Source organism: Salmo trutta, chromosome 26 (genome assembly GCF_901001165.1).
Source record: "Salmo trutta chromosome 26, fSalTru1.1, whole genome shotgun sequence".
Taxonomy (NCBI): Eukaryota; Metazoa; Chordata; class Actinopteri; order Salmoniformes; family Salmonidae; genus Salmo; species Salmo trutta.
Genome location: NC_042982.1, coordinates 36619147 through 36634210, shown reverse-complemented (window position 1 = coordinate 36634210; position 15064 = coordinate 36619147). Strand labels below are relative to the sequence as shown.

At 46.6% G+C, this 15064-nt stretch overlaps 1 protein-coding gene across 4 annotated transcripts in view; it reads right to left on the bottom strand.

Annotated features, from left to right (window-relative positions):
* LOC115163721 (arf-GAP with Rho-GAP domain, ANK repeat and PH domain-containing protein 1) overlaps positions 1-15064 on the bottom strand; it is a gene marked incomplete at its 3' end in the record, with an annotated part of 106523 nt that overhangs the window by 21246 nt on the left and 70213 nt on the right. For all 4 annotated transcript variants that reach the window (XM_029715860.1, XM_029715862.1, XM_029715861.1 and 1 more), the window contains 6 exon segments: positions 997-1209; positions 2921-3084; positions 4992-5037; positions 6447-6642; positions 13620-13722; positions 14015-14150. In XM_029715860.1, coding sequence (XP_029571720.1) covers positions 997-1209; positions 2921-3084; positions 4992-5037; positions 6447-6642; positions 13620-13722; positions 14015-14150 — 858 coding nt within the window.

Genomic DNA, 15064 nt, shown 5'->3' with positions numbered 1-15064 from the left:
GGTGTTGGGGTTAGGGTGTAGGGGTTAGGGTGTAGGATACATGGAGTAGGGGTAAGGGTGTTGGATACATGGTGTAGGGGTTAGGGTGTAGGATACATGGTGTTGGGGTTAGGGTGTAGGATACAGGGTGTAGGGGTTAGGGTGTAGGATACAGGGTGTAGGGTTAGGGTGTAGGATACATGGTGTTGGGGTTAGGGTGTAGGGGTTAGGGTGTAGGATACATGGTGTAGGGGTAAGGGTGTAGGATACATGGTGTTGGGGTTAGGGTGTAGGGGTTAGGGTGTAGGATACACGGTGTAGGGGTAAGGGTGTAGGATACATGGTGTAGGGGTTAGGGTGTAGGATACACAGTGTTGGGGTTAGGGTGTAGGGTTAGGGTGTAGGATACATGGTGTAAGGGTTAGGGTGTAGGGGTTAGGGTGTAGGATACAGGGTGTAAGGGTTAGGGTGTAGGGGTTAGGGTGTAGGATACAGGGTGTAGGGTTAGGGTGTAGGATACACGCTGTTGGGGTTAGGTTGTAGGGGTTAGGGTGTAGGATACATGGTGAAGGGATTAGGGTGTAGGATACAGGGTGTTGGGGTTAGGGTGTAGGATACAGGGTGTAGGGGTAAGGGTGTAGGATACAGGGTGCTGGGTTTAGGGTGTAGGGGTTAGGGTGTAGGATACAGGGTGCAGGATATAGGGTGTAGGGGTTAGGGTGTAGGATACATGCTGTTGGGATTAGGTGTAGGATACAGGGTGCAGGGTGTTAGGGTGCAGGGTGTTAGGGTGTTGGGGTGCAGGGTGTTGGGGTGCAGGGTGTTAGGGGTGCAGGGTGTTAGGGGTGCAGGGTGTTAGGGTGCAGGGTGTTAGGGTGTTGGGGTGCAGGGTGTTGGGGTGCAGGGTGTTAGGGTGCAGGGTGTTGGGGTGCAGGGTGTTGGGGTGCAGGGTGTTGGGGTGCAGGGTGTTAGGGGTGCAGGGTATAGGGTGCAGGGTGTTAGGGGTGCAGGTCTCACCAGGTGTGCTGAGCCATGCGCTAGCAGCCTGTATGGTGAACAGTCCCTCTCCAGACTCTCTGAAGAAGCGTTTCAGTGTGTTAGACACGTCGTCCACCTGGTGCTCCTCCTCCTTCAGACGCACGCTACGAGCATCACGCCGAAACGCCTCGCACAGCGCCGCCACGCGACTGTTCACGCCGCTCTTACGGTAGATGCCCTCAGACGTCAGACCTAAAACACACAGATTAAAACTCAGACACACACTAATATCCACAACACATACTGACATGCTTCAGTGTTTCAATTCTCCCCCTTCTCTTTACTGACCAACCAAAACTGTCAGAGTTCAGAGGTCAGAGTAGCAGCCAATCAGAGCCCAGAAGGGATTAGGGAGAGAGTCAGCAGACGGAAGAGACTAACATGCTGACCACACCGCTCGCATGTTATTCAATCATTGCACCCACACTGCTCACGCGCGCCAACGAGCATCTGCGTTGCCAAGCGCTAAAATAGAAGTCAGTTCTATTTGTGACGCTGAACGCGGTGCAAGTCCTGCCTCTCCCATCTCATTGGTTTATAAAAGCATATACCCAAGTGCCATCTCCTCATTGCCATATAAAGTCCAAAGAAGAAAAAGACTGGAAGGACGAGCGATGACTAGAAATGATTTGGTTGACCGTTTTATGTGTGGATTAATTGTCGGAGTAGAGGACCTTGTGCGTTTCAGGTAAAATAACAACTCAACGTTTATGTCCCAGGACAAATTAGCTAGCAACAGAAAACTAGCTAGCTAAATTTCCATAAATGTTTAGTGCTTTTCAACCTGTCCCCAAATTAATATAATTGGTTCAAAGTTTGTTTTGATGTTTCAACCTGCATGTCGTTATGGCGTTTGGTGTGGGAGGACAAAAATCAATTTGCACACGCTGATGCAAGCGCGCGCGTCGGGTTTGGGCATGGTGTAAGACTGCAGTCCAAATACGTTATTTTTACCCCCTCAGCCGTTACTTTCCCTCTGGGCAGAATCCCAGTCGAAACCGGATGCAGTTTGATTGCCATCTTAAGCGGAGGTCCAATTCACAAACGTTGCCCCCTCGGCCCTAGATTTAGCTCGAGGGAGTGAAGAACTTTGGTCACTTCCGGGGTTGATATGACCCACAATTCAATGCAAACTGTATTCACATGTTAAACTCTGGGGTGTAAAAGGCTGCATTTTCGGCATGTCAGAAAAAGTATGAAGCTAGCGTGCTAATATATACACATTGATTTTAGTGTTGACAAATTGGCTTAGTCTCGTAGTGAGGAGCCTATAAAACATAAAACATTTTTGGAATTCTGAAATTTATTGGAATAAATGATCAAACTATAAAACTTGCTAGCCAGCTATGGGTAACTGTAGCTAGCCATCTGACAGGAGTGCTAGCTAGATACGTTAGCTTGCTAGGTACATTTAATAGCTTTAGGTTAGTTGTTTTTAAGCTCAACTTGAAGATTTCCACCAAGGACGTTGCCTCTCCAATCATCACTCTCACTCGCTTTGGCAAGGCACATTTAAGGTACACTCGGATGTGACAATGTAAAACGTCATTCAAGGGCTGAGGGTTTAGGGCTGAGGGCTGTCTACTTTGAGTTTGAAACGCAGCCAAACATTTCAACCACGAAACAGGAGAAACTACCCAGAACCCCACAGGAACAGCCTGATCTCCAGTAAGACCAGTGAGTCATAATAGGAAATAAACTACAGGGGGAAAGAGAAAGGAGAAGTTAACACATGACCAGGGGGGGGGGGGGGGGAGACGGACAGAGGCAGAGAGAGAGAGAGAGAGAGAACAGTGCTGATTTGTTGTCCTTTACTTCTCGGTCTCTGTGAGCCAGAACTCCCGCTATTACAGTCACGAGGCAACACACACAGCTACACACACACACAACTACACACTCTTACCGCACTGTGTGATATAGTCAATGCAGCGGTCCACTATAACAGGGATGTCAGTCTCAGTTAGTTGCTGCTGACTAAGAGAGTCTCCTGCACTGCCTGCTGCTTTCTGGATGCCCACACACCAACCCTGGAAGTCAAGCTTCCTGTCCCCCTCGATGTACAGAGTCCTGGAGAGGAGGGAGGGAAGTAGGGGGGTAGGGAGAATGAGAGGGAGGGAGTGGGACAGGGAGATAGGGAGAATGAGAGGGAGGGAGAGGAAGGAATGAAACCTCTTTAGTGGGTCAATATACAGTTGAAATCTGAAATGTACATACACCTTAGCCAAAAACATTTAAACTCAGTGTTTCACAATTCCTGACATTTAATTCTAGTAAAAATTCCCCGTCTTAGGTCAGTTAGGACTCCCCACTTTATTTTAAGAATGTGAAATGTCAGAATAATAGTAGAGATAATGATTCATTTCAGCTTTTATTTCTTTCATCACATTCCCAGTGGGTCAGAAGTTTACATACACTCAATTAGTATTTGGTAGCATTGCCTTTAAATTGTTTAAAAGTGGGTCTTAACGTTTCGGGTAGCCTTCCACAAGCTTCCCACAATAAGTTGGGTGAACTTTGGCCCATTCCTCCTGACAGAGCTGGTATAACTGAGTCAGGTTTGTAGGCCTCCTTGCTCGCACACATGCTTTTTCAGTTCTGCCTAATCTATAGGATTGAGGTCAGGGCTTTGTGATGGCCACTCCAATACCTTGACTTTGTTGTCCTCAAGCCATTTTGCCACAACTTTGGAAGTATGCTTGGGGTCATTTTTCATTTGGAAGACCCATTTGCGACCAAGCTTTAACTTCCTGACTGATGTCTTGAGATGTTGCTTCAATATAACCACATCATTTTCCTGCCTCATGATACCATCTGTTTTGTGAAGTGCACCAGTCCCTCCTGCAGCACAGCACCCCCACAACATGATGCTGCCACCCCCGTACTTCACGTTTGGGATGGTGTTTTTTGGCTTGCAAGCCTCCCCCTTTTTCCTCCAAACATAACGATGGTCATTATGGCCAAACAGTTCTATTTTTGTTTCATCAGACCAGAGGACATTTCTCCAAAAAGTACGATCTTTGTCCCCATGTGCAGTTGCAAGCCGTAGTCTGGCTTTTTTTATGGAGCAATGGCTTCTTCCTTGCTGAGCGGCCTTTCAGGTTATGTCGATATAGGACTCGTTTTACTGTGGATGTAGATACTTTTGTACCCGTTTCCTCCAGCATCTTCACAAGGTCTTTTGCTGTTGTTCTGGGATTGATTTGCAATTTTTGCACCAAAGTACGTTCATCTCTAGGAGACAGAACGCATCTCCTTCCTGAGCGGTATGACAGCTGCGTGGTCCCATGGTGTTTATACTTGCGTACTATTGTTTGTACAGATGAACGTGGTACTTTCAGGCGTTTGGAAATTGCTCCCAAGGATGAACCAGACTTATGGAGGTCTACAATTCTTTTTCTGAGGTCTTGGCTGATTTCTTTTGATTTTCCCATGATGTCAAGCAAAGAGGCACTGAGTTTGAAGGTAGGCCTTGAAATACATCCACAGGTACACCTCCAATTGACTGAAATTATGTAAATTAGCCTATCAGAAGCTTCTAAAGCCATGACATAATTTTCTGGAATTTTCAAAGCTGTTTAAAGGCACAGTCAACTTAGTGTATGTAAACTTCTGACCCACTGGAATTGTGATACAGTGAATTATAAGTGAAATAATATGTCTGTAAACAATTGTTGGAAAAATGACTTGTGTTATGCACAAAGTAGATGTCCTAACCGACTTGTCAAAACTATAGTTTATTAACAAGAAATTTGTGTAGTGGTTGAAAAACTAGTTTTAATGACTCCAACCTAAGTGTATGTAAACTTCTGACTTCAACTGTAATAGCGCTAATGTCAGCACATTAAAACCATCTCATTTTGACACCTATTCAGTCCTGTTTCAACTCTTCCATTTCCCTGAACAAACAACAAAAAGAAAGTAAACCTAAATGTTGTTAAAAAGTCAGAGGCCATGTGGCAGCATCATCCTCTCACCTGCCTCTCTCCACCAGAACCAGCACCTCATTCTCCTGCTGGATCGCTGGGACAAACACACATTTGGAACCATTTAATGGGGGTACAAACAGTGTGTGTGTGTGTGTGGTCTTGTTCTTCTATTCTCGTGGGGACTTGAAATCCGCAAATGTCCCCACAAGGATAGTAAACCAAGGAAAATTCTCCCTTGTGGGGACACTTCCCACTTCCCCATGAGGACAAAGGCTATTTTAAGCTTAGGGGTCAGATTTAGGGTTAGAGCTAAGGTTAGGGGTCAGATTTAGGGTTAGAGCTAAGGTTAGGGGTCAGATTTAGGGTTAGAGCTAAGGTTAGGGGTCAGATTTAGGGTTAGAGCTAAGGTTAGGGGTCAGATTTAGGGTTAGAAGTCAGATTTAGGGTTAGAGCTAAAGTAGGGGTCAGATTTAGGGTTAGAGCTAAGGTTAGGGGTCAGATTTAGGGTTAGAGCTAAGGTTAGGGGTCAGATTTAGGGTTAGAGCTAAGGTTAGGGGTCAGATTTAGAAGTCAGATTTAGGGTTAGAGCTAAAGTAGGGGTCAGATTTAGGGTTAGAGCTAAGGTTAGGGGTCAGATTTAGGGTTAGAGCTAAGGTTAGGGGTCAGATTTAGGGTTAGAGCTAAGGTTAGGGGTCAGATTTAGGGTTAGAGCTAAGGTTAGGGGTCAGATTTAGGGTTAGAGCTAAGGTTAGGGGTCAGATTTAGGGTTAGAGCTAAGGTTAGGGGTCAGATTTAGGGTTAGAGCTAAGGTTAGGGGTCAGATTTAGGGTTAGAAGTCAGATTTAGGGTTAGAGCTAAAGTAGGGGTCAGATTTAGGGTTAGAGCTAAGGTTAGGGGTCAGATTTAGGGTTAGAGCTAAGGTTAGGGGTCAGATTTAGGGTTAGAGCTAAGGTTAGGGGTCAGATTTAGAAGTCAGATTTAGGGTTAGAGCTAAAGTAGGGGTCAGATTTAGGGTTAGAGCTAAGGTTAGGGGTCAGATTTAGGGTTAGAGCTAAGGTTAGGGGTCAGATTTAGGGTTAGAGCTAAGGTTAGGGGTCAGATTTAGGGTTAGAGCTAAGGTTAGGGGTCAGATTTAGGGTTAGAAGTCAGATTTAGGGTTAGAGCTAAAGTAGGGGTCAGATTTAGGGTTAGAGCTAAGGTTAGGGGTCAGATTTAGGGTTAGAGCTAAGGTTAGGGGTCAGATTTAGGGTTAGAACTAAGCTTAGGGGTCAGATTTAGGGTTAGAACTAAGCTTAGGGGTCAGATTTAGGGTTAGAACTAAGGTTAGGGGTCAGATTTAGGGTTAGAGCTAAGTTTAGGGGTCAGATTTAGGGTTAGAGCTAAGGTTAGGGAAAATAGGAATTTAAATGGAAATACATTTTAGGTCCCCACGAGAATAGAAGAAGAAGTGTGTATGTGTGTGTGTGTGTGCGTGTGTGCGTGTGTATGTGTGTGCGTTCTCACAGAGCTCCTGTAGTTTGCGTAGGTGTATCTCCTCCTCTTCCTCACTGTCCTCCAGGTAGGCATGGAGGGAGGAGCCAACAAGCGCGAACCAGCCAACCCGAGGGCTCTGTAGGTTCAAGCCGTCCTTGTATTTCAGCCGGCCAATCCGCTCAAAGCTCAGTCTCAACAGAGCCTCTGCATTGGACGGAATAAACATCTGGGGAGAAGAGGGGGAGTTAAATATGTTTAAGGACCCATCACACAGCTGAGCCTTGATTTCTTAGGTTATGGTCAGTGTGAGTGGTTACCTAGGCAATGGTCAGTGTGAGTGGTTACCTAGGCTATGGTCAGTGTGAGTAGTTACCTAGGCAATGGTCAGTGTGAGTGGTTACCTAGGCTATGGTCAGTGTGAGTGGTTACCTAGGCTATGGTCAGTGTGAGTGGTTACCTAGGCTATGGTCAGTGTGAGTGGTTACCTAGGTTATGGTCAGTGTGAGTGGTTACCTAGGTTATGGTCAGTGTGAGTGGTTACCTAGGTTATGGTCAGTGTGAGTGGTTACCTAGGTTATGGTCAGTGTGAGTGGTTACCTAGGTTATGGTCAGTGTGAGTGGTTACCTAGGTTATGGTCAGTGTGAGTGGTTACCTAGGTTATGGTCAGTGTGAGTGGTTACCTAGGTTATGGTCAGTGTGAGTGGTTACCTAGGTTATGGTCAGTGTGAGTGGTTACCTAGGCGATGGTCAGTGTGAGTGGTTACCTAGGTTATGGTCAGTGTGAGTGGTTACCTAGGTTATGGTCAGTGTGAGTGGTTACCTAGGTGTCGGTCAGTGTGAGTGGTTACCTAGGCGATGGTCAGTGTGAGTGGTTACCTAGGCGATGGTCAGTGTGAGTGGTTGCCTAGGCGATGGTCAGTGTGAGTGGTTGCCTAGGCGATGGTCAGTGTGAGTGGTTACCTAGGCGATGGTCAGTGTGAGTGGTTACCTAGGCGATGGTCAGTGTGAGTGGTTGCCTAGGCGATGGTCAGTGTGAGTGGTTACCTAGGTTATGGTCAGTGTGAGTGGTTACCTAGGCGATGGTCAGTGTGAGTGGGTAACTGTTGGTTTTTACCCTAGCACAATACAGCTGATTCAAATAACCAACTCATCATCAAGCTTTGGTTATTTGAATCAGCTGTGTAGTGCTAGGGCAAATAACAAAAACGTGCACGGGGGGGGGGGGGGGGGGCTCAGGACCGAATTTGGGAAACGCTGACCTGGGCAACGGTTGGTGTGAGCGGTTACCTAGGTCAGGGGTTTTCAAACTTTTCTTGCCCAGGGACGGGAGTGTGACTGTTTGAGGTTGTGGACAGGTGTCTTTTATACTGATAACAAGTTCAAACAGGTGCCATTAATACAGGTAATGAGTGGAGGACAGAGGAGCCTCTTAAAGAAGAAGTTACAGGTCTGTGAGAGCCAGAAATCTTGCTTGTTTGTAGGTGACCAAATACTTATTTTCCACCATAATTTGCAAATAAATTAATAAAAAATCCTACAATGTGATTTTCTGGATATTTTTTTTCTCATTTTGTCTGTCATAGTTGACGTGTACCTGAAAATTACAGGCCTCTCTCATCTTTTTAAGTGGGAGAACTTGCACAATTGGTGGCTGACCAAATACTTTTATTTATTATCTGGTTTTGATCATTTATAGACGGCCCGCCTAATAATTTTTGGTACGGTCATAACCATGTCATAAAAGCTGTCATAATACCCATATATTTACACCTTTAAAAAGTCTAATAAATCTATGTAATATAGTCTACACCTTCACAATAACTCCATTATTTACTTTAGACAGGTCTAAAGAAGCATGATAGGAAGAAAAGGTAGTCTATTTCAGAAGAACAGAATAGCATCCTCTGAGTTGTCCTTATGTTAGGTCCTGATGTGGCTGTGGGCTACACTAGTTCATTTAGCAGGTCCTGATGTGGCTGTGGGCTACACTAGTTCATTTAGCAGGTCCTGATGTGGCTGTGGGCTACACTAGTTCATTTAGAAGGTCCTGATGTGGCTGTGGGCTACACTAGTTCATTTAGAAGGTCCTGATGTGGCTGTGGGCTACACTAGTTCATTTAGAAGGTCCTGATGTGGCTGTGGGCTACACTAGTTCATTTAGAAGGTCCTGATGTGGCTGTGGGCTACACTCGTTCATTTAGAAGGTCCTGATGTGGCTGTGGGCTACACTAGTTCATTTAGCAGGTCCTGATCTGGCTATGCCATATGGCTGTGGGCTACACTAGTTCATTTAGCAGGTCCTGATGTGGCTATGCCATGTGGCTGTGGGCTACACTAGTTCATTTAGAAGGTCCTGATGTGGCTGTGGGCTACACTAGTTCATTTAGCAGGTCCTGATGTGGCTGTGGGCTACACTAGTTCATTTAGCAGGTCCTGATGTGGCTGTGGGCTACACTAGTTCATTTAGCAGGTCCTGATGTGGCTGTGGGCTACACTAGTTCATTTAGAAGGTCCTGATGTGGCTGTGGGCTACACTAGTTCATTTAGCAGGTCCTGATGTGGCTGTGGGCTACACTAGTTCATTTAGCAGGTCCTGATGTGGCTGTGGGCTACACTAGTTCATTTAGCAGGTCCTGATGTGGCTGTGGGCTACACTAGTTCATTCAGCAGACAAGATCTGCATATAATTCCGTGGTATTATTTTATTGTATAGTATGAAGAATACAATTGAACAAAGCTGAATAAAATAGAAAGGATATTTTCTCCAAATGATTTGAGGCAGTGTGCACATGCAGCTGTTGTGTTGAGCGTTTAACAAAGAAACAGGTCCTCCTATATGTTCAATTTATTCATGTAACTTCAGTTGTTCTACAAACGTTGGGCTGTTGTGATGTTTAATACATTGTAAGGCTGCATGATGAGTAATGATGATTTGAAAAAAGTCACTTGAAAGGCATGAGCTCTGCTTTGTTTATTGCGCAGGCTGTACACACTCCAATAGTCTCTCATTCACAATTTGACAAGCACTTGATAATGCCTAGAATTTCACAGCGGCATCCCCTTTGTGGCCGTAATGCACCCTAAAAAAACCATGCCTTTTGCTGCCCGGAGTGCTGCGTTGTGCCCTTCTCCCTGAGTGTGCTGCGTTGTGCCCTTCTCCCTGAGTGTGCTGCGTTGTGCCCTTCTCCCTGAGTGTGCTGCGTTGTGCCCTTCTCCCTGAGTGTGCTGCGTTGTGCCCTTCTCCCTGAGTGTGCTGCGTTGTGCCCTTCTCCCTGAGTGTGCTGCGTTGTGCCCTTCTCCCTGAGTGTGCAGCGAAATACGAAGCGTCTCTCAGTCACAGGGCTCTCCGTCACGTGATCCAGTCTTTCTCACAGGCTACAAGTGAAGACAGACACATTGGGGACGCAACTGCGCACGTCATTATCCAATTCCGAGGTGTATATTGAAGATATTGGAAGAACTGTCCACATTTACTTCTCGTCAGCCAACAAGATGAGTAGGCCTAACGAAGAGCAAAAGCACTAGAATAAGTCAATCTACTATCCCCCATCGTACAAAAGTCAACCTATTATATTCTGTGCTATAAATAAATATTCCAAACATAGTCTGGGACAGTTGTGGGACGTGATAGATCCCATGTCAGCTAACGTTAAAAATGTTTTTATTTCGTTTTTTTTGCCCATATTTATTGTTGTATTTTTTTTTGTTACTCAAAAATCACATGAAAATACATTAGACATGGCAAAATATATAGAATTGCAAGAAAACGAGCTTAAAAACGGCAACATTTTCTTTGCACCCCATGACAAAACGTGTCGAATTGCAGGAAATAAGCTTTAAACCTGCAAAATTCTCTCCACCAACAAGAGGGGTGTGAACAGTTTGTCATGAACAGTGATTATGCCCATAGAAATAGACGTGTCGCGTTCGCAGCGAGGTGCGCAGGATGTTCCCCAATGCTGCAAGCCCCCCCCGATCGAAAACGTTTGGGAGCCCCTGACCCAGAGAACGGTCAATGTGAGTGGTTACCTAGGCCAATGGTTCCCAACCGGTGTGCAAAACAAATCACTGGTGTGCCATGACACTTTGCCAAATCTTGATCATTTTTTGGGGAACACTCACTAATAAACGTGTGGAATGCATATGGAATGTTGACTTGGGAACGGTCAGATAAACATTAAATGGCAAATGGTTACATCAGTATGTTTTTTTCAAGTCCAATGCGCTCCAGGCTGTTGTTACATTTGTAACGTTTGACGGGTGCACATCACGAGCAAAGTCATTTGTATCATGAGTAAGGAACTATGACAATATTTCAGATAAACCCTATTTAATATACTGCTCAAAAAAATAAAGGGAACACTAAAATAACATCCTAGATCTGAATGAATGAAATAATCTTATTAAATACTTTTTTTCTTTTACATAGTTGAATGTGCTGACAACAAAATCACACAAAAATAAATCAATGGAAATCCAATTTATCAACCCATGGAGGTCTGGATTTGGAGTCACACTCAAAATTAAAGTGGAAAACCACACTACAGGCTGATCCAACTTTGATGTAATGTCCTTAAAACAAGTCAAAATGAGGCTCAGTAGTGTGTGTGGCCTCCACGTGCCTGTATGACCTCCCTACAACGCCTGGGCATGCTCCTGATGAGGTGGCGGATGGTCTCCTGAGGGATCTCCTCCCAGACCTGGACTAAAGCATCCGCCAACTCCTGGACAGTCTGTGGTGCAACGTGGCGTTGGTGGATAGAGTGAGACATGATGTCCCAGATGTGCTCAATTGGATTCAGGTCTGGGGAACGGGCGGGCCAGTCCATAGCATCAATGCCTTCCTCTTGCAGGAACTGCTGACACACTCCAGCCACATGAGGTCTAGCATTGTCTTGCATTAGGAGGAACCCAGGGCCAACCGCACCAGCATATGGTCTCACAAGGGGTCTGAGGATCTCATCTCGGTACCTAATGGCAGTCAGGCTACCTCTGGCGAGCACATGGAGGGCTGTGCGGCCCCCCAAAGAAATGCCACCCCACACCATGACTGACCCACCGCCAAACCGGTCATGCTGGAGGATGTTGCAGGCAGCAGAACGTTCTCTACGGTGTCTCCAGACTCTGTCACGTCTGTCACATGTGTTCAGTGTGAACCTGCTTTCATCTGTGAAGAGCACAGGGCGCCAGTGGCAAATTTGCCAATCTTGGTGTTCTCTGGCAAATGCCAAACGTCCTGCACGGTGTTGGGCTGTAAGCACAACCCCCACCTGTGGACATCGGGCCCTCATACCACCCTCATGGAGTCTGTTTCTGACCGTTTGAGCAGACACATGCACATTTGTGGCCTGCTGGAGGTCATTTTGCAGGGCTCTGGCAGTGCTCCTACTCCTCCTTGCACAAAGGCGGAGGTAGCGGTCCTGCTGCTGGGTTGTTGCCCTCCTACGGCCTCCTCCACGTCTCCTGATGTACTGGCCTGTCTCCTGGTAGCGCCTCCATGCTCTGGACACTACGCTGACAGACACAGCAAACCTTCTTGCCACAGCTCGCATTGATGTGCCATCCTGGATGAGCTGCACTACCTGAGCCACTTGTGTGGGTTGTAGACTCCGTCTCATGCTACCACTAGAGTGAAAGCACCGCCAGCATTCAAAAGTGACCAAAACATCAGCCAGGAAGCATAGGAACTGAGAAGTGGTCTGTGGTCACCACCTGCAGAACCACTCCTTTATTGGGTGTGTCTTGCTAATTGCCTATAATTTCCACCTGTTGTCTATTCCATTTGCACAACAGCATGTGACATTTATTATCAATCAGTGTTGCTTCCTAAGTGGACAGTTTGATTTCACAGAAGTGTGATTGACTTGGAGTTACATTGTGTTGTTTAAGTGTTCCCTTTATTTTTTTGAGCAGTGTATATAAATGCTTTTGGTCACAGAAAATAGATGATTTGCAGGATGGATCAGATGGAGGTCATTACCACTAAATAAATTGAGAAATTTACACTACATGTCCAAAAGTCATCCAACATCTCATTCCAAAATCATGGGCATTAATATGGAGTTGGTCCCCCTTTGCTGCTATAACAGCCTCCACTCTGCTGGGAAGGTTTTCCACTAGATGTTGGAATATTGCAGCAGGGACTTGCTTCCATTCAGCCACAGAGCATTAGTGATGTTAGGCGATTAGGCCTGGCTCGCAGTCTGTGTTACAATTCACCCCAGATGTGTTCGATGCGGTTGAGGTCAGGGCTCTGTGCAAGCTACTCAAATTCTTCCACACCGATCGCGACAAACTGTTTCTGTATGGGCCTCACTTTGTGCATGGGGGCATTGTCATGCTGAAACTGGAAAAGCTCTTCCCCAAACTGTTGCCACAAAGTTGGAAGCACAGAATCTTATAGAATGTCATTGTATACTGTAGCGTTAAGATTTCCCTTCACTGGAACTAAGGGGCCTAGCTTGAACCATGAAAAACAGCCCCAAACCATCATCCTCCTCCTCCACCAAACTTAACAGTTGGCACTATGCATTCGGGCAGGTAGCGTTCTCTTGGCATCTGCCAAACCCAGATTAGTCCAACGGACTGCCAGAGGATGAAGCGTGATTCATCACTCCAGAGAACGCGTTTCCACTGCTCCAGAGTCCAATGGCGGCGAGCTTTACACCACTCCAGCCGAAGCTTGGTATTGCTCAGGCTGCTCGACCATGGAAACCCATTTCATGAAGCTCCCGACGAACAGTAATTGTGCTGACATTGCATCCAGAGGCAGTTTGGAACTCGGTAGTGAGTGTTGCAACCGTGGACAGACAATTTCTACTCGCTACGCGCTTCAGCGATCCCGTTCTGTGAGCTTGTGTGGCCTACCACTTCTGAGACGTTGTTGCTGTTGGACATTTCTATTCACAATAACAGCACTTACAGTTGACCAGGGCAGCTCTAGCAGGGCAGACATTTGTCAAACTGGCATCCTATGACGATGCCACGTTGAAAGTCACTGAGCTCTTCAGTAAGGCCATTCTATTGCCAATGTTTGTCTGTGGAGATTGCATGGCTGTGTGCTAGATTTCATACACCTGTCAGCAATGGGTGAGGCTGAAATAGAATCCACTAATTTGAAGGGGAGAGAAAGATTGGGAACCACTGACAGAGGTGACGGTCAGTATGCGTGGTTACCTAGGTAAGGGTCAGTGTGTGGTTACCTTGGTGATGGATTTGACCCACTCCTTGTGGCTGTCTTGGTCGTCAGTTCCAAACAGATAGACACGCTCTGAGTCAGAGTACAGCTCAAATGTGTGGTCATAGCTGAGAGACAGAGGAGAGAGAGAGAGGAGTACAACTAAAACGTGTGGTCATAGCTGAGAGAGAGAGAGAGAGACAGAGACAGAGACACAGAGACAGAGACAGAGACACAGAGACAGAGAGAGAGAGAGAGAGAGAGAGAGAGAGAGAGAGAGACAGAGACAGAGACAGAGACAGAGACAGAGACAGAGACAGAGACAGAGACAGAGACAGAGACAGAGACAGAGACAGAGACAGAGAGGGATTGTTAAATAGACTGGTTTAGAGTGATGGAAGACTTGTGTTAGGTAGGTACCCATGTCTCTCTGGTGTGTTGACAGACAGACAGACAATCTCTGTAGACTTCAGGGCACCGTTGGGCGTGGAGGTCTTGTCACTCTCGTAGTAACTAAAGTTCCCATCATTTAACATACACCAGCGACGACTGAACTCTGCAGAGACAAGAGCAACCAGAGGAGACACACATCATTCACAGAGGACACCCCTCACAGAGGACACCCCTCACAGAGGACACCCCTCACAGAGGACACCCCTCACAGAGGACACACTTCGACCAAGCAAGGTGAGAGGAAGGGACTAGAGGACTACGGGAAGGGACTAGAGGACTACGGGAAGGGACTAGAGGACTAGATAACTACAGGAAGGGACTAGAGGACTAGAGGAAGGGACTAGAGGACTAGATAACTACAGGAAGGGACTAGAGGACTAGAGGAAGGGACTAGAGGACTAGAGGAAGGGACTGGAGGACTAGAGGACTAGAGGAAGGGACTAGAGGACTAGAGGAAGGGACTAGAGGAAGGGACTAGAGGACTAGAGGAAGGGACTAGAGGACTAGAGGAAGGGACTGGAGGACTAGAGGACTAGAGGAAGGGACTAGAGGACTAGAGGAAGGGACTAGAGGACTAGAGGAAGGGACTAGAGGACTAGAGGACTAGAGGAAGGGACTAGAGGAAGGGACTAGAGGACTAGAGGACTACAGGAAGGGACTAGAGGACTACGGGAAGGGACTAGAGGACTACAGGAAGGGACTAGAGGACTACGGGAAGGGACTAGAGGACTACAGGAAGGGACTAGAGGACTACGGGAAGGGACTAGAGGACTAGAGGAAGGGACTAGAGGACTACGGGAAGGGACTAGAGGACTAGAGAACTACAGGAAGGGACTAGAGGACTAGAGGACTACAGGAAGGGACTAGAGGACTAGAGGACTAAAGGACTACAGGAAAGGACTAGAGGACTAGAGGACTAGAGGACTACGGGAAGGGACTAGAGGACTAGAGGAAGGGACTAGAGGACTACAGGAAGGGACTAGAGGACTAGAGGACTACAGGAAGGGACTAGAGGAC